The sequence below is a fragment of the Erpetoichthys calabaricus genome, chromosome 15 (genome assembly GCF_900747795.2).
Source record: "Erpetoichthys calabaricus chromosome 15, fErpCal1.3, whole genome shotgun sequence".
Taxonomy (NCBI): Eukaryota; Metazoa; Chordata; class Cladistia; order Polypteriformes; family Polypteridae; genus Erpetoichthys; species Erpetoichthys calabaricus.
In genome coordinates this window covers 73,219,340-73,240,815 of record NC_041408.2, presented here as the reverse complement: position 1 = coordinate 73,240,815, position 21,476 = coordinate 73,219,340, and the positions used below count along the sequence as shown (strand labels likewise).

The 21,476-nt window shown below is 36.6% G+C and overlaps 1 protein-coding gene across 36 annotated transcripts in view; it reads right to left on the bottom strand.

Annotated features, from left to right (window-relative positions):
* rims1b (regulating synaptic membrane exocytosis 1b) overlaps nucleotides 1-21,476 on the bottom strand; it is a 459,598-nt gene that overhangs the window by 279,467 nt on the left and 158,655 nt on the right. For 35 of the 36 annotated variants that reach the window (XM_051919562.1, XM_051919570.1, XM_051919567.1 and 32 more), the window contains one exon: nucleotides 21,255-21,468. In XM_051919562.1, the coding sequence (XP_051775522.1) occupies nucleotides 21,255-21,468 (214 nt within the window). The remainder of the gene's footprint in view (nucleotides 1-21,254; nucleotides 21,469-21,476) is intronic. The other variant, XM_051919565.1, reaches the window with a different exon arrangement.

Sequence of the window (21,476 nt, the reverse complement as noted above, 5' to 3'; positions counted from 1 at the left end):
ACTATAGGGTAAAGTTTATTTTCCTTGATTTTGACCAAAATATAATTTTAACACATTAAGGTCGGGTAATTAGCGATGGTCACTTTTAGTTTTGATCATTCTACAGAATAATAAATCATGCCCATTTGAAGTTCAATTTAAACAGATAACTACAATAAGGAGTCTTTATTGCCAAATATGATTATCTACAACCAATTCCAGGGTCAGGGTTTAAAAAAGTTTAATTACAGTAAAAAATATAATATAAAACCATCATTTATTAATATTAAGTGTTATGAAAAGGAGGTTGAGTACATTTCAGCCCCACAATGTAGAGTTAAATTCAATTTTAGATGCACTGTACAAGGATATTGGATATACATAACCTGTTCATTATTTTTCAGTCATACACCTAACAATGGCACTTTAGTCAAAACTGTGTCTCTGGCCCTGTATTATTTCTGTTTTTATCAGTGTGGAAATTACCTTAAACCTATTTTTACATTTGTTGATGTAGCACTTCATTAACTCCATATAAATAAACATGTCCAAACCACCTCAACTGGCTGCTCTTGATCCAGAGAGGGTGCAGTTATACTCCTAACTCCTCCCTTATTACTGAGCTACTCACGTTATCACAGAGATTGAGGGAAACAACACTGTGCAGGAAATCTGTTTTGGCTGTTTCTACTGACAACCTCTTTCTTTTGATTGTTATGCAGATTACGTGACCAAAGATGTGAATTAGGATGTAGGCTAACTGAGGACTTCTCACTTTCTAATACTCAGCTGTACCATTATATCCTCTCCACTAAAATTAAGAAGGGAAGCAAAAAAAAACAAAACAAAAGCAATGAATTTTATTTAATGTCAAGTAGGCAAAAACAGCTCTTGCTATAACAAAAATAATTTTTTCTTGGCATCACTAACACTTGCATAGATTATTTTATCACCTGTAATCATCTTAAGACAAAAGAGGATTAGTGTTTAAAAACGCTATATTAATTAAAATGTAACTAGTCTTTGAAATTTTTGAAAAATATGACACTTCGAAAACACTACAACATAATAAAAATCACAGTCAGCACACAAAAAAAAAAACAGCCTATGTTCTCACTAGGAGTAGGTGTTCACATCTAGAATGACGTTACAATTTTACAGCACCCTAAGCCACAAAACTGCACCCAAGAATGTGTTTTGTAGTTTCCTTGGAAATTATGATGAGGCTTTGTAGTTTCTTGATACTAATACTAATGCTTCACCAGCAAGATAATAATAATAATAATATTCAAAGAGACATGATTACGATCAAATAAAAGGTTTATGCCACTCTCATGAAGTTCCAGAACACTTTGCAATAACATCAAGAATAATATAGACTGAATGAGAGTAAAGCCCAAATAACAGGAACGCTTATTTAACAATGAATGATCCACACCCATACTTTCAAAAGTATCACCTTCCAGTGGTTATGGCTACAAGGAACACCTTGTAAAATAACAGTAATTTAAACTAGCTATTCTTGCATTGTTTCCGAATTTGTGTTCACTATTCCAGTGTCATGTGCTACGCCTCTCTTACGTGAGGCTATATTTATCCAATGCCTGGAGGTCTCTGCCTGCATCTTTAATCAATTTCAGGGTTCCTAAAGTATAACACAAACATTCCAAAGGTTAGTGGAATGCAAAGATCAGCTTATCTGTGTCACGTTTCACTGACTATCCCCCATATAGCCCAGCGATACCTTAAGAATAATATGCTGGCTACTACAATACAATTTCTTCCATGGCTACCTATGTGTTGACACTGTGATATTGCTAGCGATTAATATATGCATGCTCATCCACACTTGAGGCAATGATCTTGATGTGCATGCCATCCATCATGCCAGCTATTATACCAAACTGCTAATTTTGCTCTTGATGTGGATAGAATACTTTTTGCAATTTTTCTCCTTCTTTTCTAATTTAATGTTTTTGAATTCTGAGTGTATAAACTTTTATAATTTACTTCTGGAAAAAGGTCTCAAGCTGACCTGCCTTGTCTGGCAAAGATGTCTATTTGCTCTAAGTGGCCTTAAAATAATGAGGCCATAGGCTACAAGATGAATGGTGTTTGCACGGACCGTAAACAGCTTGTGGAAGAGCAGATGGCTTCATTGCAGCAGAGGTTTAAAAAAAAATGTAGTACTGCTCTGTCATTATAAGAGGAGCAGAGGAAAATGACTAAAGAATTTAGCACTCTCTTGAAACAGGTGAAAGCTCTTGAGAGTTAGGTTCATAATGTTCCGCAGAAAATTAAGTCACTGTCTGTAAAAACAACAACCTTGAGGATCACAGTTGCAGAAATAATGTTCATATAATTAGAATAAGAGAGTGCACAGAGTGTGAAGGTTCCAACCATTTTGATCTGGATAACTTCAGACCTGCAATAGGAAGCATTCCTGGAGTTTACTATATATTCCTGATGATGACACTTTGTAGCCAGTGACATCTATTTTAAATTCCTGAACTATGTTGATCATTAGAAAGTTCTACTGAAAGCAAGACCATCTTCTAATCTACATTTTTAGGGCAAAAATATGAATATATCCTGATTTCAGTCCTCCTGCAGGTCCTGCCAAAAACGCCATGTCCCATGTAATGAGAAAAGGTTTCAAGTGTGCTCTTCTTACACTGTCTCACAGATTGAGAAATGTACATTGACTTATGACCCCTTCTCAAAAGGCCACTAATGCTATTGACTAATTTCCGGATACTAGCGTCTTCTCCCTGTACATGCAGATACTGACTTCTACAATTAATCTCCATGTATCAATACACTGCTGGAATCGTATAAAGCAAGCACTTTGCTCATCTCTGATTCACCTGTTAACAGACTTTTTTGCATTTATTTCGATCCTCTATGTTTGGTTTGACTTGTTAAAATTGTCCTTTCAGACCCTAAGAGGTTTGAAGTACTGACTTTCTTCTTCAGATTCTTCAGTGGTAGATGAATGACCTATGTACTGCCAGGTGGACAAACCCGGCATGGACAGCCAGGTGCTTTGTAGTTGTGATGTCCCTCTGCTTCTTTGTCAGCTGAGAATTCATGCTGAAATGTTTGGATCAGTGGATTTCAGTTCCCAAAACACTTTCACTTGCTTTTTACCTAGCAGAGATTAAGTACATGGTAGGTTTAATGGTTGTTTTGTGCATGTTGTTGTTTTCTAATAAAAAGGGGGTGTGTTTCATGATAGAGCTATCTCGATTATTATAAAAAATAATAATCATGATTATTTTGGTCAACATTGAGGTCATAATTATTTAACATGAATACTCATTGACTTCATACCATGCATTATTGAAAAAAACTTGTCTTTTTAACAGTGGATTTCCTTGAAATCTAAATGTAATTCAACTGTGAAACAAAAAAAATGTAAAAAATGAGATACATAAGTAAATGTAGTGTACATACATAACCTACTGAAACAACTACTAAACATGTAATCAATACATAAAAAGACAAATAAAAATAAATTTAACCATAACAAATTAGATCAAATATGTTTTAGTGCACTGCCACAAATTACTGCAATCTCCTAAACATATATTCCACATTTCAGTAAATTATATTCAACATCCAGGCCTTCTTAATTAAGATCCAGGCCTTTAATGACCTCTGGGGCACAGCCATCAGCAGTTTGCCTGTATGCAGAGAAAATGTCGACCATGTTGAGAGGTTTATCTACCTTAGTAGTGACATTCATGTCTCTGGTGACTCTTCCTAAGAAGTCAGTAGACAGATTGGGAGAGCATGGGGGGGTCATGAGGTTGCTAGGAAGGGGTGTGTGGTGCTCCTGATATCTCTGCAAAAGGACGGAAGTTCGAGTCTTAAGAGTCCTGGTGCTTCCTGTTATGCTATATGGTTGCAAGACATGGATGTTATATCCTGTGACCTGAGACGAAGACTCGACTTATTCAGTACTGTGTCACTTCAGAGAATCCTTGGGTACTGCTGCTTTGACTTTGTCTCGAACGAGCGGTTGCTCACGCAGTCCCGAATGAACATGTTACCTGCACTGGGGGAAGCATCAGTTACAACACTACGGCCATGTGGCACAATTCCCAGAGGCTGATCCGGCTCGCAGGATTCTCATTGTTGAGGACCCGAGTATCTGGGCCAGGCCAAGGGGACGACCACTTAACACCTGGCTACGGCATATAGATGGTCATTTCCGGAGGGTGGGACTGCATGTCTGCCTGAGGTGTTACCAACTGAGATCCTGAGGTGTTTTGTCATGTGGTGGGTGCTGCAATGCGCTGTAAACGTGTAGGCCCCCTAACCAGACCTGCCATTCAACATATTCCAGTCTAGTAACTCGCTCATAACAGAGTAGCTCATGTTAATCACCTCATTATTATTATTATTATAATTATTATTTTATTATTATGCTTATACGTGGGAGAGATCATCAAAAAGGGGATGACACATTACATTCAATTAATTGCCCAGCTCTATTTTGTGATTTACTGTCTTGTTCTTCTGATGGATATAGGGGATCAGACTTGATGTTTCTGGGGGGAGAATTGGGGAGGGAAAAATTTAAACTGATAGTTGTGGTTTAGGGAGATGGACTTTGTGTCTTGTTTTTGATATATGTCCCTTTTTCATTTTGCTCTTCCCAATATTCATTCACTCTCTTTAAATCACCTATGGCTACACTTAGAACAACTTCCTGGAACATTCAAAAACAGGGAACAAAGGGTCCTTGACTACCTGTGGTGTAAGAAAAAAGCCTCATTTCTTGTGAGAAACCATGTCTGTTTGCAGCTTAACAACAGAAGCACCTTGTTGCTACTTCTTAACCAACCACTTCTAGGAAATAGAGTGGTCTTCTTACCAAGCTGCAAGTTACATTCAAAGGTTTTCAATATGGGCTGTAATTCTAAATTTTATTTCTCATGATTTCACTCCTACTGCCGTCTAAAAAACATTTTAGCTTTCACCAATCAATTTCAATTTCACAATGTCACCATTGGACATTTTCCAGAACTCCTCCTGTGTGCACTGCAGTGGTGATTCAATCATTTCTTACTTATTAATTTTTCATGGAACTTCCTTCCAAGTTAGAAGTATTTAGCTCCTTTTTAAAGAAAAGTTACCTTATTAGTGTATCTGATAAAGTCACCAGTGGCCTTTGTGAACTTCTAGAATCAACAATCAGCTCTTATCTAAAAAAGGATACATTTGAACAATTCCACCACCAAATTTGATTTATTTACTATAACAGCTGATGGTTTTTTCTAAAAAAGAACTGATGCTCTGATGTCCCTTGTCCATTCTAAGCTTACTTGATTCTTTGGAAAACCCCTCAGTAACATGATTAACCACTCCAAGTCAGCCCTCCTCCCAATGGACTCCCGTAACCAATAAAGATTTCCTCTCATCAAACCTGAAACCCAAGTATAGTATATCAAGTATATAAGCATGATATATCCACCGCAGTAGCGGATACTGCTGTCTCAGATTACTGTTGAGTCTTCAAAAGTGTAAAGGAGACTCTCTCTTTCTGGTTCAATTTTATTTTACAGCTTTCTTTAGCTCTTTCTATGACATACTGGGTAGATGTTGGAACATTACTCTTCAATTTGTTTCCAAGGACAAAGAAAAAGGATTTCTATAATAAGACTCTCCAGTCTAATCTGCAATAAGTTAGAAAGATATAGAAATACACCATTGAAACTACAGGGCATTCATTTTCCATGTGTTTGGAGTTGACTATCCCCTCCTTCCAGCCTCCTTCCTGACTTTCGTTTGAAATCCTAGTAATTTCCAATAAATGTCTAACATCTCTTCCTTTCTCTGCTTTTAAAGGGAGCATTTTGTGATAATTTCTGTCTCTTTAATAAGAGTTTCCTTGGCCCCTTGTAGATGTGTTACACAAACAAAAGTCCTTCTACTTATTTCTGTACAATAAATACAATTATCAATAATGCTCAAAATTTGCAGACACAGTAGGCTATGAAGCATCCTGAATTATGTATATACAAAAGTGGGACCAATGTATAACAACAGTCAAATACAAAGCTCTTTACAGCATTGGTATTTTTGTACAGAGTAATTTAATAATTTTAAAGTACAGTGATTAAGCTATAGACATGCAGCAGCTTAGGTGCATTAAAATGATCAAAACAGTTTGTGGGATTTTGTGGAAGAGAAGCAGCCATACCACATGCACTTCAGAGCAGGTCATCCACCTGAAGCTAAGCATGTTCAAACACAGCCCATTCTTGGATGGGAGACCATTCAGGAAAAGCCCAACAGAGTATAATTGCAGACCGCAGTACCTGTGAGGTCAGTCACGTAATGCCCCAACGTCACGAAACACCATCAACGTCAGTCACGAAACACCCATTGCATTAGACTATAGTTAACATTAGGACTCCATCACACTATGGTTAAGACTAGGGCTGTAGGAGTGTTATCTGACTCAAAGGGCATTTTGAGACTGACGTTGTGGGCATTACCTGACCTATGTCATAGGTATTGCAGGCTGCAGTTAGGCCTTTCTTGAAAAACCTGGGTTGCTGCTGGAAGAGGTGTTGGTGAGACCACCAGGGGGCACTTACCTTGTGGTCTGAATGTGGATGGCAATTCCTTAGTGCAGTGACGAGGGACAATGTGCTGTAAATATGGTACCATCCTTTAGATGAGACATAAAAGTGAGGTCCTAACTCTCTGTTGTCATTAAAGCATGGCATCTTTCAAAATAGAGTAGGCTTTATCCTGATGTCGTGCCTAAATTTCCATCCATGGCGTTGTCATTCTGGCCCCTTAATCATCCAATATCTCTAACTGTCTCTCTCTCTCTCTCTCACCACTTAATAACAAACCTGTGGTGAGTGTACTGGCTCAATATTGGCTGTAGTCACATCATCTGGGTGGGTGCTAAACACTGGTGGTGGTTGAAGGGGGTTTCCCCTCTGTCTAAGCGCTTTAAGTAGCAAGAAAAGCGCTATATAATGTTAATTAAAATAATAATAATAATTATTATTATTAATTATTAACACTCATAATCCATTATTCTTAGATTTTATTAGTAATGCAGTATTATAAATATTATATTATAGTATCACAAAAAAACAACAGATATTTGGTCAACTAAAAAGATACATGTTAAATCCAAGTACACAGGCTTGGATTGGGCACCAGGACAGTAGTGTTTTTCCCAGTCAGGTACCAGCTGCCATTGCTCCATAGGATATAAAAATAAATTAAAAAGAGAATTAAAAAGAGAAATTTAAACAAAAAAAAATGCATCTTTAATTTCTCCAAAACACATGTATTAAATATATTTTTTACTTTTAAAAATAAAAAACACACTGCTTTACACTTAGAGTCCCAGCCCAACCCTGCAAGCACCACATTCTGAGTATCAGCTCAACTATATCTAATAAGATAGAAGCATCTGATCAAAAAGATCACACTGCCTCTTTACAACTGTAATGAACAGAAGAAGTCTAGGCAAAAATCACTCGTGATTGCTCAAACACTAAGTCAAGTCATTAATCAGTTTTTCTTGTTCCTCAAGCTTTGTTTGTCCTTAGAGGCTAGAAGACATAATGTCCATTCACATCTTTCTTTTACATAAACTGAAGCACTTTAAATATGTTATTTTACAAATGAAACAACTGAAAATCCTAAAGGTCCTGTCATTCTAACCCACCTAGTCCTGAACAGGGTCACATTTAGTGCTGCAGTCAATCCTAGTTAGCATAGGGTGCAAGGCAGGAACAAACCAACCCATCGCAGGGTAAAATGACACACACACACCCACCCAATTAGACACAATGGCAAATTTAGTATTGCCAATCCACCTAACCTGCATATCTGGACTGTGGTAGGAAACCAGAGCACGTAGAGGAAACCTTTGCAGACACTGGGAGAACATGCAAACTCCATGCAGGGAGGACACCCAGGATGCTAACACCAGTCTCATTACTACAAGACAACACCGCTACCACTATGCCACCCTACACTAAATGTTGCACTGTGGTATTCTTTAAGTATTTCCTGATCAATATAATGATAGCTGATCAACTTTACTTGAAGAAACTTTTAAGTTAATAAACAAAACAGAACAATATTTTAAAGAAACCCACAAGAAGTGTGTGTTATGGTTAGTTCCACACCTGTATAAAACTACTCCTGGAGTAAGGTACTTTCTCAGAAGTTTCTCTGCCTTCCCCAGAAGCTCAATGTGGTGGTCCCAGTTCTCAGCACATCACTAAGCTCCAATATTCACATAAACAGACAGGCACTACTTGTGTCCCTGACTTCCCTGCTATTTCTCGGACATTAGGCTGCACTTGTACTATACGGGTGACTTGTGCTGCCACTTGGCAATTTGGATGAATTCAACCAGGCATCTATATCCCATAACCACCTATTAAACACAGAGCTGCACATCACTGATTTATGCTGTCCTTTTCTCTAGTATATAAGAGGAGCATATCATGCTAGCATCCTGACTGCTCACTTACTCTCCTCTTTCTCTCCCCCGTTTACTATTCTTCTAGGCCACTAGGTGCATCATTACAGCACATAACTCCCCCTGCAAGATATTTATTACACGAAACAAGGGCTAGGTGCAAAAATGTTATTAAAAACAACAATTTCAAACAGTGTCCAAAATAAATAGTGTGGTGGTTCAAAAATGTTCAATAAATAATTCATAAAAACGGTTAACAGTATTGGAGGTTAAAATTCAATTCTTTTAAAATGGAGGTTAAAATCCAAGTAGAGACCGTCTTTTACAAACACACAAGCCCCAATGCTTCCCTATAAAAATTGGCATCTCCTCCACTAATCCTGTCTGGACCCTGTAGTGCAATTCCTTAGGCAACCCTGGGGTTCCATGCCGAGCCACACTTGCCTCCCGCTGCTCATGCTCAGCCCTTGCAGGAGACTTTACCATCGGACCACTCCTACTTCCCCGGTGATGGTGCAATAGGAGCACCCCTTCTCCAGCCCCTAGCTTCTTCTTGCCCTGAGGCTCCAATCCCAACCACCTGCCTCTGTTCTGCTGTATAGGCTCTGGCTCTCCTGTCTCTTTTCAGTACTCTTGCTTCTTTCAACCTCCTCCATCTCTCTTGCTGTCCAGTCTATTATCTCCTTTGTTCTTTCCCTCTAGCACTTGCGGTTCCCTTTTAAAATGGGGTGTGGCTCAGCTGCAGCAATCAGCAGCTCCTGGTGCCGATTTGAGCCGCAGACGATCCTGCACATGTGCACTAAGTGCAGGGCCATGCACTTGCGCATCACACACAAGAACTGCTCTCACCACACTACCGCGCCCGACCCAGAGATGACAGTGCTGTAATTATTTATTTAAAATACACCAACCAGACGTGGACCTCACATTACCACAGGACTCCATGCATAATATTTTTTTTATTATTATTAAAATGCTACCCAGAATATAACCACCTCTTTAAAGCAATAACATATATCAAATACTGTATATTACAATCTATATTTTACAACTTACTCCAAAATAAAGAATATATGTTTTCCTACCAAAAATCAATTTTTACTATTTCTAATTATCAAATAAATTCAATGTTCATTTGGGCAGTCCAAAAGCTAATGTTTGAAACTCTAAATCTGAACAGTACCTTAATTCAGTATTTTGGAGTTAGTCAATAATTGTCAATAATAAATACTGTGTTCAAAACTTTAGTCTTAAGTATGCTTCCATAGCTGTGTCATTTGATGTGAGGTCAAGCTAGATAGATGGGAAGTACCCAAACAAGTAGTGATTGTATTCTAGAAATGACTACTGCTTACAACAGAATGAGTTCAGCTCTATCTTAAAAAGCTGCAGCTCTAGAAAGATCAAGAAGTTGGAGTCTGAAAAAAACCTACTGAAGACCTCAAAGTGGAGGCTGCTACAAGGAGCTGTATCTGTAATGGTACCAAGCAAACATCCTGAAAGCACTAAATATTGTGGGGCGTTTCAACAAACATGCCACTGCACGGTTGTTAACACGGGAACATTATCTCAGGACTGGTGGATTGTCCTATTGGTTCTAAGTTTTATTAAGGGGGACAAAAGGGTGTGTTCCAGTTACCAAAGGATCACACTCCTCTGCCTTTCTGGAAAGCCTATGACAGGGAAATGGAACGGAGATTATATCAGAGAGTTGAATTTGGAGATTTGGAGGAGAAACATTGACTTCTGTTCCTAGCCACAGAAGAGTGAGACAACTTTTGAGGGCTTTTGGGAGTTTGTCAATCCTTTCTGTTTGCTTTGCATAGATTTGGGAAAAAGCTTAATGTGATTTCTGTACCACACAGTATCTTGTAGAAGAGGCTACAAACGTTCTATGGATACTGCTGCTTGCAATTAGATTCTTGCTTTGCATACTTAGCAATAATTAAGTTCTATTCAATGGTAGATCCTGGAATCAACAAAAATTATTATAACTAAAGGAAATTCAAAGGAGCATGTACTTTGCACTATAACCCTCTTTCTTCATGTGAAACTGAGAATTAGGAAAATCTTTGCTGAATCTTACTCGACTGCTGCATCCACAAACAACTTACAGGAGCTGCTTTCACCCTTACCATGATAAACAAAAGATAATTTCCATGTGAACAGTAAATCTGGCCTGAACTGCAATGATGTTCCATGATGAAAAGAAAAAGGCTAAACTCCCAAAATTAATCCCCATGGTTAATTACTACAAAACGTGTATGAGAACTTGACAGATGAGACAGATATATCAAACAATGCCCATGTATGGAAATCTAAAAAATAATTTACTGTGCCTCTCAGCAGTCGTGATTTGAGGTAATTGTTGGTAGCGAGAAACCAATCAGATCGTTTTTCGCTACCAAGATTCTACCAAGAATTGAAAGCTCGGGCCAATTGCAGCCCATATCGCCTACTAAGAATTGACCACTCACAGCCCATTCCGGCTACGAAGAATTGGCCAATGATGGCTCGGTCGGCTACCATGAATTGGCGGATCACGGCTCGTGTCGGCTATCAAAAATCAGAAAGGGCAGGCCAGCCTCTTGTCAATTAATGTATGCTGCAAAAACTTGTTTGAGTTGGTACACACACGCTTTGCGATTTGCGTTTATGCTTAAACTTTCTAAAAATGTTATTCACGAGTATCAGTTTGTGGAAATAAATAACCTTAAGTAAAAAATATACATTTATTTAATTTAGTCATAAAAGTTTCATAAATTTATTATTATTGTTGTTTTACCACCCTTTGATAAACGACTACATATGTGACATATTGTTTCTAATCTGGTAGTCTAAAAGGATTATTAACAGATTTACAGTATATATTTACATTCATGTACACTTTTTTTAAATTATTTTTTTAACATTCTTGGTGAAGTTTATTGCAGTTATTAAATGTGTGCAAAATGTGCAAATAAAGATATAATAATGTACAAATAGAATAAACATTGGTGAATTGAATAATCATAAAAATACAAAACACTGAAAGTGAAAACTTTTTTTTCCTTGACTTCATATTTGTCAATTTAAAAACTTTTTTTTTTTTTTTTAATTCATTGTTTGGGTGAGTTCATTTTTAACTGAAAAGATGAACCATGTGTACATATTTCCTACAGAAAACCACAGGATAGTCTTTCTGGTATATAAAAACCAATAACTGTTAATTACTGCAGTAAAAATATTATATATATATATATACTGTATATACACACATATACACACACACATACTGCGGTGGGTTTGTTTCCTGCCTTGAGTCCTGTGTTGGCTGGGATTGGCTCCAGCAGACCCCCGTGACCCTGTAGTTAGGATGTAGCAGGTTGGATGATGGATGGATTGATGGATATATATATATATATATATATATATATATATATATATATATATATATATATACATACACACACACACACACACACATACATACACAGTATATATATACACATACACACACACCTGTAAAAACAAATGATTGGTATGTTGGAGTTTTTTTATATAAATAACACTAATTACACAAATTGTTCACATCAATGCTAATATAGAATAATAATAATTATACTTATATTTTATATTAACATTGACGTTACAAAATATGCTTATAAAATATACCTACACCTTTAATACTCAGATGATTCTGATCATGCTGTACAGCAGAGATGTCAAACTCTGGTTCTGGTGGGCTGCAGTGCCTGCAGGTTTTCATTCTAACCATCTTCTTTATTAGTGACCAGTTTTTGCTGCTAATTAACTTCCTTTTCCTTAGTTTTAACTAACTTTACCCAGGCTACTTAGTTGTTTCTTTTTCCTTAATTAGTATCCAAACAATAATGAGACACAAAAGGAGCCGCCACATGACTGTGCCCATCACACAATATCTGAAAATAAAGTATGGGTGATCGGTCAGGTCACCAAAACATTTTGATGGTGTTCTTACAAAAAACAGAAAATCAACAGTTTTGGAAATGTCTGCTGTAGCAGAATGAGAGCAGCAACAGGCCATGGAATTAAATAATGGGTTTTATTAACAGCAAGAATCGGCTTCTCAATAAGAAACTGGTTGGAGTGAAATTGGTGGGAATTTGAAGCCCCTGATTTAGCTAGTCATCCGGTGGCTCACTTCTCATTTAATTTCGGTTTGGCTGTCATTTAATGAAGAAAAGAATCAGTTCAGAGGGGTGAATCCTTAAAAACATGGCTATTAAAATGAAGGGAAAAGAAGTCAATTAGCAGTGAAAACTGGTCACTGATCAGGAAAAGGGTTAGAATAAAAACTTGCAGCCGTCCAAGCCTGGAATTTGACACTCCTACAGATGAATGCTCCTTGTTCAAGTATTAGCTGAAGTGTAATAAATGCTGCAGATGGACAAGCTTTTTCTCCTGCCTGATTACTGTTTTGACTTGTTAGAGGGTTAAGTTCCTTTCCTTAATTCTTCTTTCGGCTGCTCTTGTTAGGGGTCACCACAGTGAAATAATTGTCCTCTGCATCTTGCTCCATTACACCTTTCACCTACATGTCCTCTGTCACCACACCCATCAACCTTCTCTTAGGCCTTCCTCTTTTCTTCTTGCCTGGCAGCTCCATCCTTAGCATCCTTTTCCCAATATATTCAGCATCTCTCCTCTGCACATGTCCAAAGCAACACAATCTCACCTCTCTGACTTTGTCTCCCAACCGTCCAACCTGAGCTGACCCTTTAATGTACTCGTATCTAATCCTGTCCATCCTCGTCACACCCAGTACAAATCTTAACATCTTTATCTCTGCCACCTCCAGCTCTGTCTCCTGTTTTTCGGTCAGTGCCACCATGTCCAGCCCATATAACATAGCTGGTCTCACTACCATCCTATAGACCTTCCCTTTTACTCTCACTGATACCCGTCTGTCACAAATCACTCCTGACACTCCACCCATTCCACCCTGACTGCACTCTCTTTTCTTATTTAAGATGTTGATTTCTACCTTACAGTATATAGGGCCTGTGAAGTTCTTATTTGTATCCAAGTCTTAATGTACAGAAGTGATCAAAAAGATAGTGTATGTAAATAAATTAATATGAATAAATAAATTGGCACTTATGTGTGAATGAATGTGAATGATTTACCCTGCAAATGGACTGATACCCAGTCCAGGGATTGTTCCTGTCTTGTGCCTACTGCTTGCTAATTTAGAAAAGGTATGTGTGCGTGTGTATTTTACATATTATATATATATATATATATATATATATATATATATATATATATATATATATACAAATATATATATATATATATACACACACACACACACACACACACACACACATTCACACACAGTACTGTGCAAAAGTTTTAGGCAGGTGTGAAAAAATGCTGTAAACAAAGAATGCTTTCAGAAATATAAATAATAATTGTTTATTGTTATCAATTTACAAAATTTAAAGTGAGCGAACAAAAGAAAAATCTAAATCAAATCAATATTTGGTGTTACTACCTTTTGCCTTCAAACCAGCATCAATTCTTATAGGTACACTTGCACAAAGTCAGGGATTTTGTAGGATTATAATCAGGTGTATGATCAACCAAACAGGTGCTAATGATCATCAATGTCACATGTAGGTTGAAACACAGTCATTAACTGAAACAGAAACAGCTGTGTAGGAGGCTTAAAACTGGGTGAGGAACAGCCAAACTCTGCTACCAAGGTGAGATTGTGGAAGACAGTTTCATGTCATGGCAAGAAAAATCTAAATCAAATAATATTTGGTGTTACTACCTTTTGCCTTCAAACCAGCATCAATTCTTATAGGTTCACTTGCACAAAGTCAGGGATTTTGTAGGATTATAGTCAGGTGTATGATCAACCAATTATACCAAACAGGTGCTAATGATCATCAATGTCACACATAGGTTGAAACACAGTCATTAACTGAAACAGAAACAGCTGTGTAGGAGGCTTAAAACTGGGTGAGGAACAGCCAAACTCTGCTACCAAGGTGAGGTTGTGGAAGACAGTTTCATGTCATGGCAAGATTGAGCACAGCAACAAGACACAAGGTAGTTATACTGCATCAGCAAGGTCTCTCCCAGACAAAGATTTCAAAGCAGGCTGGGGTTTACTACAACACATATAGTCGTTTCATGCTAAGTATATAAACATTTTCTTCCCTTTGCAATTGAAGAGCTCAGTTCCAAAATCAGCTAAGTACAAAAGATACATTTTGGAGATAAATAGGAAAATCTGGGTCCGTAAACAGATTTTGAAACTAAATCCCTAAAACTATAGCGCTACACTGTTCCAATTAGCAGGTTTTGAAGCTCAAACATATTTTCGGCGCATGACCAACTGCATGAAAAGTCACAATCACGTGTTCACTAAATTTTACCAAAAGGTGTAATTAGCAGATTTTGGAACTCGCATCTTCAATTATTCCAAATATTTATTTTTACCTACTTCAAATTACCCTAGGTTCTTGTCTATAAGCCGGACTTGTGTATAAGCCGGAGACCAAAAATCATACGAATTTTTAAAATAAAATCTTATCATAGATAAGCCGGACTCGTGGATAAGCCGAACGTACTATAACCTATAACTAATAGAAGAGAGGGAGGTCAGTGGTCTCACTCGCACCCATTTAATTTCTTTAAGGGGGGAGAGAGTGTTAGATATTGGCATCTCTCTCACTCCCCGCATGGCGCGGCCGGAGCGCGTTCATTCTGCTCTGGGCGTCGCCGAGTCAACACGCGCGCGTAGCGGTCATTTAAATTGTGATTTTATATGTAAGCATATTTAAATATATATCGCGGATTTTTTGCTGGTTCGCGGATTTCTGCGGACAATGGGTCTTTTCATTTCTGGTACATGCTTCCTCAGTTGGTTTGCCCAGGTGATTTCATACAAGGGACGCTATTGGCAGATGGCTGAGAAGCTAGATTGCTTACTTTTCTCTCTCTCTTGCGCTGACTATCTGTGATCCTGACGTATGGGGATTGAGCAGGGGGGCTGTTCGCACACCTAGACGATAGGGACGCTCGTCTAAAAATGCTGAAAGATTATCTTCACGTTGCTATCTTTTGTAAAGCTGATTCCTGAAAAGACATGCTGCACAGTGCTTCGCATACTTAAAAGCTCGAAGGGCACGTATTGATTTTTGACTGAAAAACAAACTCAGTCTCTGTCTCTGTCTCTCTCTCTCTCTCTCTGCTCCTGACGGAGGGGGTGTGAGCTGCCGCCTTCAACAGCTTTGTGCCGCGGTGCTTCGCATACTTAAGCCAAACAGCCCTATTGATTTGTTTGCCAGAGATTGTTTTCTCTATCTATGTGACATTCTGTGCTCCTGACACGCACTCCTTTGAAAAGGAAGATATGTTTGCATTCTTTTAATTGTGAGACGGAACTGTCATCTCTGTCTTGTCATGGAGCACAGTTTAAACTTTTGAAAAAGAGACAAATGTTTGTTTGCAGTGTTTGAATAACGTTCCTGTCTCTCTACAACCTCCTGTGTTTCTGCGCAAATCTGTGACCCAAGCATGACAATATAAAAATAACCATATAAACATATGGTTTCTACTTCGCGGATTTTCTTATTTCGCGGGTGGCTCTGGAACGCAACCCCCGCGATGGAGGAGGGATTACTGTATAAGCCGGACTTATGTATAAGCCGATATTCTATTTTTTCATTTTCACAACCTTTTTCCTTAGATAAGCCGCGGCTTATAGACAAGAACTTAGGGTAATAAAATTTCAGCATCAACTAGTATATATTACATCCCAAATTTTATAAATATATACAAACATAAGGCTGTGCGGTGTTATTTATTCATTCTTATTGTGCTTTCATTTTTATTGTACCACACTTGATTATCTGTGCAGCCATCTGAGAGCTTGATAAAGGTGCTATATAAGTAAGGGAAAGGCATTAATATTTCTTGTAATCCTGACTCAATAGAATGGGCAGGCAGTTTGTTTAAATGTGATGTTTACATAACTATGCTTGTTGTTCATCTGCTCCTTTGACAAATCAATCATTCATTAAAGGGTTTTGTTTAATCATGAAGAAAAGTAAACATCTGCACCTGCAATGAAGAACTCAAAGTACCGTTCACTGACGAGAAAGTTTTTTAATTTATTTATTTTAGAGATATTTTCTTCCATTCAACAATAAGCCGCAAGGCAGGATTCGAACCTGGGTCCATGCGGTAATTTGTGGTAGATCGTCATTCAAAAATTGCAGCTATACATTGACTCATGGGCGCAATCCTTAGTGCAGACAGCACATTATTGGTCTACTGAGAAGGAGTTCATATGCTAACATGTATGGATGTAGCTTGCAAATTTTTAAATCCACATGTGTATATTTATTCAAACAATAAATGTTAAACATTAAACATTCTAATATTCATTTGAAACATCACTACAAAATACAGTCTCTGAGCTAAAGAACAGGCCCTGATCTAAAGTTAAAAACACAACCAATGTGTGTATGTCTGTTGTTGCTATACCACAGCAGAGCATTCCCATTCTTAGATTCTTAAGAGCCATTATGATAGTTAAAAACAAAAAAAAAATAACTGGGATAAATTGAATCATGGGGTTTTAAGTGTAATAGTTGGACACATTTTTACCTATAAAGAAATGGCTTTTAATTTAAAAGAAATAAAGGTACAATAAATTCTAGTATATGACAAAACTTCACCACAGTACTTAAAAGTACATTGCAAAACTTAAAAAGAGTTATTATATTGTCATGGATGTACTATGCTAGTTTTTATGTCATAGCGTCCCTGGCAATTCCGGCCTCTAGTATAACCCTTTACTTTGAAATTAGAAGACAGGCCTATATTGTCACTAACTGAACAGGATACATTGTTTATTGCCAGTCCCGAATTTAACAATGTAAACCCATGACCCAAAAACATCCATAGACACAGCTCTAAAAGTGAACCCTGTAAGGTGGTTTAAAATGCTTCCTGTTGCCAGTGTGCTGTGAGTTCAGAGTTAGGTGGCAAAGGAAAATGGCATGTCAGGAGGCAAGTGGGACAAATGTACAAGAAGCATAGATGTTGGTGGAGATGAATCCTTAGTTAGTCAGAATACTTGGGCAATTGAGATGCAATGGGTCAGTTACAGGTTTCCTAAGATAGTAATGTATTGGCATCAAGAACAAATTAAGAGGTATGGTGCCAGTAGGAGATGATCCTTAGTTTTGTTGCAGCAAGCAATGGAATCAGATCTGAGCTAAGTTGAACTAATCCACAGTTAATCCTGTTGTGTTCTACTTTTTTATCATCTGTATAGCCAGCTGAGCATCAAACTGCTCATTCATGGTCGCATTACAGACGCTTGTTAATGGTGGCACTCTGGTGATTAAAAACATGCTGCTATGTTTTCCCCATATTTAAATGTGCAGAGCACCAAAAACAATACTTTTTTTTCAATCTCATAAAACATACTTGTATACTTAATGAGTACATTAAGTCTTCCATCCTCCTGCAACACTTTAATGATATTAAAATGATTGTCCTCGTGACACACTGAGGGTTTTTTGTAAATATTATCCACTTTGGGGCCTTGAAATTCAACTCACATTTCAGTATTGTTTACTGCAAAACATGGCCAGGAAAATACGGCATCAGGTATTTAATACTGCATTAGTACATTCACCATTTATGTTGAGCAGAATTAACCTTAGGTCTGTTGTTTAAATTTTGTACTGCAGCTTCATTAAACATGTCATCATTACCAGGAAATCTTAAATGTGCAAATAAAAGAAGGAAAAAGGAATATGTGGAGAATAATGACTTAGGTAAAATTCAGATTGTTCTTTACATGCTACTGGAATAGTATCTAAAGTATTATCGATTTATCCTGAACTAGGCCATCTTGACAGTAAACAGCAGATTGAGTAACCAGAACACTAAATCATGATGATGATAAAAACTTTAAAAACCAATTAAAGAAGTAACACTAAATTATCTGTATGTAATATACATAAATGCTTGCTACGTTCCAAAAATATTTAGTCCAAATACTATATTAATTAATTTCTGCATTGACCCCAAAACATAGAAATTGGGAAATAACATTTTCTTAATTAAACTAGGAGCCCAAATAGAAACAAAAGATGGTGGGATGAGTATCTGAAGACACAGATACTAATTTTTTTAATATATTTTCTATCACACTTAGTTAAATATGATTCATCTATAAAACAATGATTATGTATTTATTTATAAATACATTCTATGTGTTGAAGATCTGGTTTAAGTATATGTGGTTGGACTGGCATTGAAATACTCTGTCATGACATCTAACATTATACAGTATTTAGATATTCTATGTGAATTTTTCCTGTATTCAACTATCGCTTCAAGCTTGAATAAAATACCATTTATAGATGAAATGTGTGAAAATCTATACACCAACAGTTTGTTTTAAAATCACTTAGTAAAAGTCTGCAACATATATGCTACGTTCATGGCATCAATTCCATAAGGTTATGGCATCAATTTGTTTTCTTTTCAAATACTTTTTTCATAGTATCTTTAATAGTTTTTTTCCTATTCACACACACTTGACTGGAGTTTCTTTGTGCATCAGCTTATACTTTGTAAAATGTGACTGGTATAAAACCAAAACTGACTTTGCTATACACTTACAAGTACCTAACTCAATATTAAGTATTGTGATTTATTATAATGATGGAAAAAATGTGGTCTAATGTTCTTGCATCACTGAGCTGCAGTATTTGCACTGTAGATGCTTACCAGTTGTAATGACACAAACAAAATGGCTATAGATAGTAGAAGCAAATGCACAACCCCTTTTTCTCAACTCTTCACATCTCACCACCTACAGATTTACAAGAAAAAGCAAAGAAAGGAGAATAAACAAAACAACCGCAAAATCACAACTACAAACACACATCCAATCAAATATCATGATTTTATACTTATTGACAGCTACTGGTACAAAAAAAAAAATCTTCAGCAAGAGGAAATACTAAGAAAGCTGAATGCTGTTAAACCAAAAAAAAAAATCTACAGTGACACTATGTCAGATATTTGAAATAATTATTTAATGCTTAAAGAAAAATTGAAGCTGTGATTTGAATGATTAAAATAAATAAGTAGCGATGAACCTAAATATGTTTTCTTCTTTAAGCAAATGCCAAAGAATGTGGTAGGAAATTCCAGAAATAAAAAAGCTGATATGATAATATAATTCATAATAACTTTGTTGATAATCTGAGACTGTGAGGATTCTTTGACACTTGTACAAAAACTGTGCATCAAGATTACTAAGGTATACAATAATGCAACTGACATCAAACTTCCAGTGGAGGCTGTGAATAGTAATGTGCTATGAAAATGCACAATAAACTGAACTGAAGTGTTCCTTTATCAACTGAGCTATACACCACTTCCAGACCCTTGATTCTGACGAAAAACAATGACCATATGACGCTAGACTATAAGTGATACTAAACTAGCTTACTGCCATTTTCGTACAAAGCTGCAAATTTCCATGTCCAGAACATTTATGAAAACTACGTATATCATATAAGCTTGTTACAAAACCAAAATAATTTGATGACCATATCTTCTGTCCATCAGAAAATCTTGCTACACAAATTCTCATTGAAATGTATTTCCCTTGTAGCCTTTTCTCTAGGTGTGTTTGTCAGGTTCCTTTAGACATAATATTTAAATCTTGGCTGTTGGCACATATTTTTTGTAATTTTTCAATTGCTATACATGTATTTTCATTTTCTTGACACTGATTTTACTGTACCTTGGTGGCATAATGCCAACTATAACTTATAAATACTTACTGTTAATCAGTTCTCATGTACCTTTAAAACACCTTAACAGGTTATCTTAGCATTTTCTTAAAAAAAAAATTAAAAAAAAAACACTGTCCTGAAATTTGGTTTTACTCTTTTATGTACATTTATTTTTCAAATTAATGAATTCTATTATATTACCTTTAAAAACCTTTTATGTGGATGCTTGCTGTAAAACATATCACAAAAAATAAAGAATGATAGATTGGCGTGCCTCATAATTTTGTATTTCCCTGTCAGATATCATTGCAGACTCCCTGACATTATGATTACTATTGAATAATTTAAAATCTCCACACTTGACCTTTACGCAGCTGCTTATTACATACTAAGCTCTGAAGCTAAATATTATGTTTTATATTTTTATTTTCTATAATATGTGAAAAAAGAAAAGTATTATTTTTGCAACATGATTACAATCTTAAAGTGGGTTTAGATTTAAATGAATAAACAAGTTGACTACTTTATAAATGATGTTTTTTGGCTGCTTTGCATATTTTTGGGCAACACCTGCTTTTCTGTCATGCCTGATGACTTTTTGATTACTTTTATGTGTCGACTTTTTACAAGTATGATAAATATTAAATATTATACACATTTATGTCATACCACTTGTTTTTCATACAATCAGATAAATAAGTAGTATTTACAAAACAAAAGTTACATTTATTTTGTAACATGCACATGGACATGACAACACAAACACAATAGATTTACAAAACAGCATGCAAGCACATTTCACAGAAACAATGACTCCCAGAAACTTGACACAACCAATACAACCATCTTTCCTTTGTACAGACAGAACAGATGCACAGCATACAAAATAGAAGATGATGACTAGAAAAATTATTTTGTATAAACCATATAAATCACAAGGAATAACCAATTTCAATATCTTGCATATGTGCATTGATGCAGTTTGTACTCACGCTGTTGGAGCGGAGAGACACACGGCCTCCACACCTGGCACAGAATTTCCTCTGACAATATGAGCATATATGGCCACAGCCATCAGCAAACTTTGTTTTCCGACAAATTCCACACGTTGGAGCATCATCCTTGTGCTCTCCTTGATACCGTCGAGCATCTTCTCCAATTTTCCTCACTTGTTCTTTGTAGCTTTCAAATTGTTGGTGCAATCTTCTACCAAA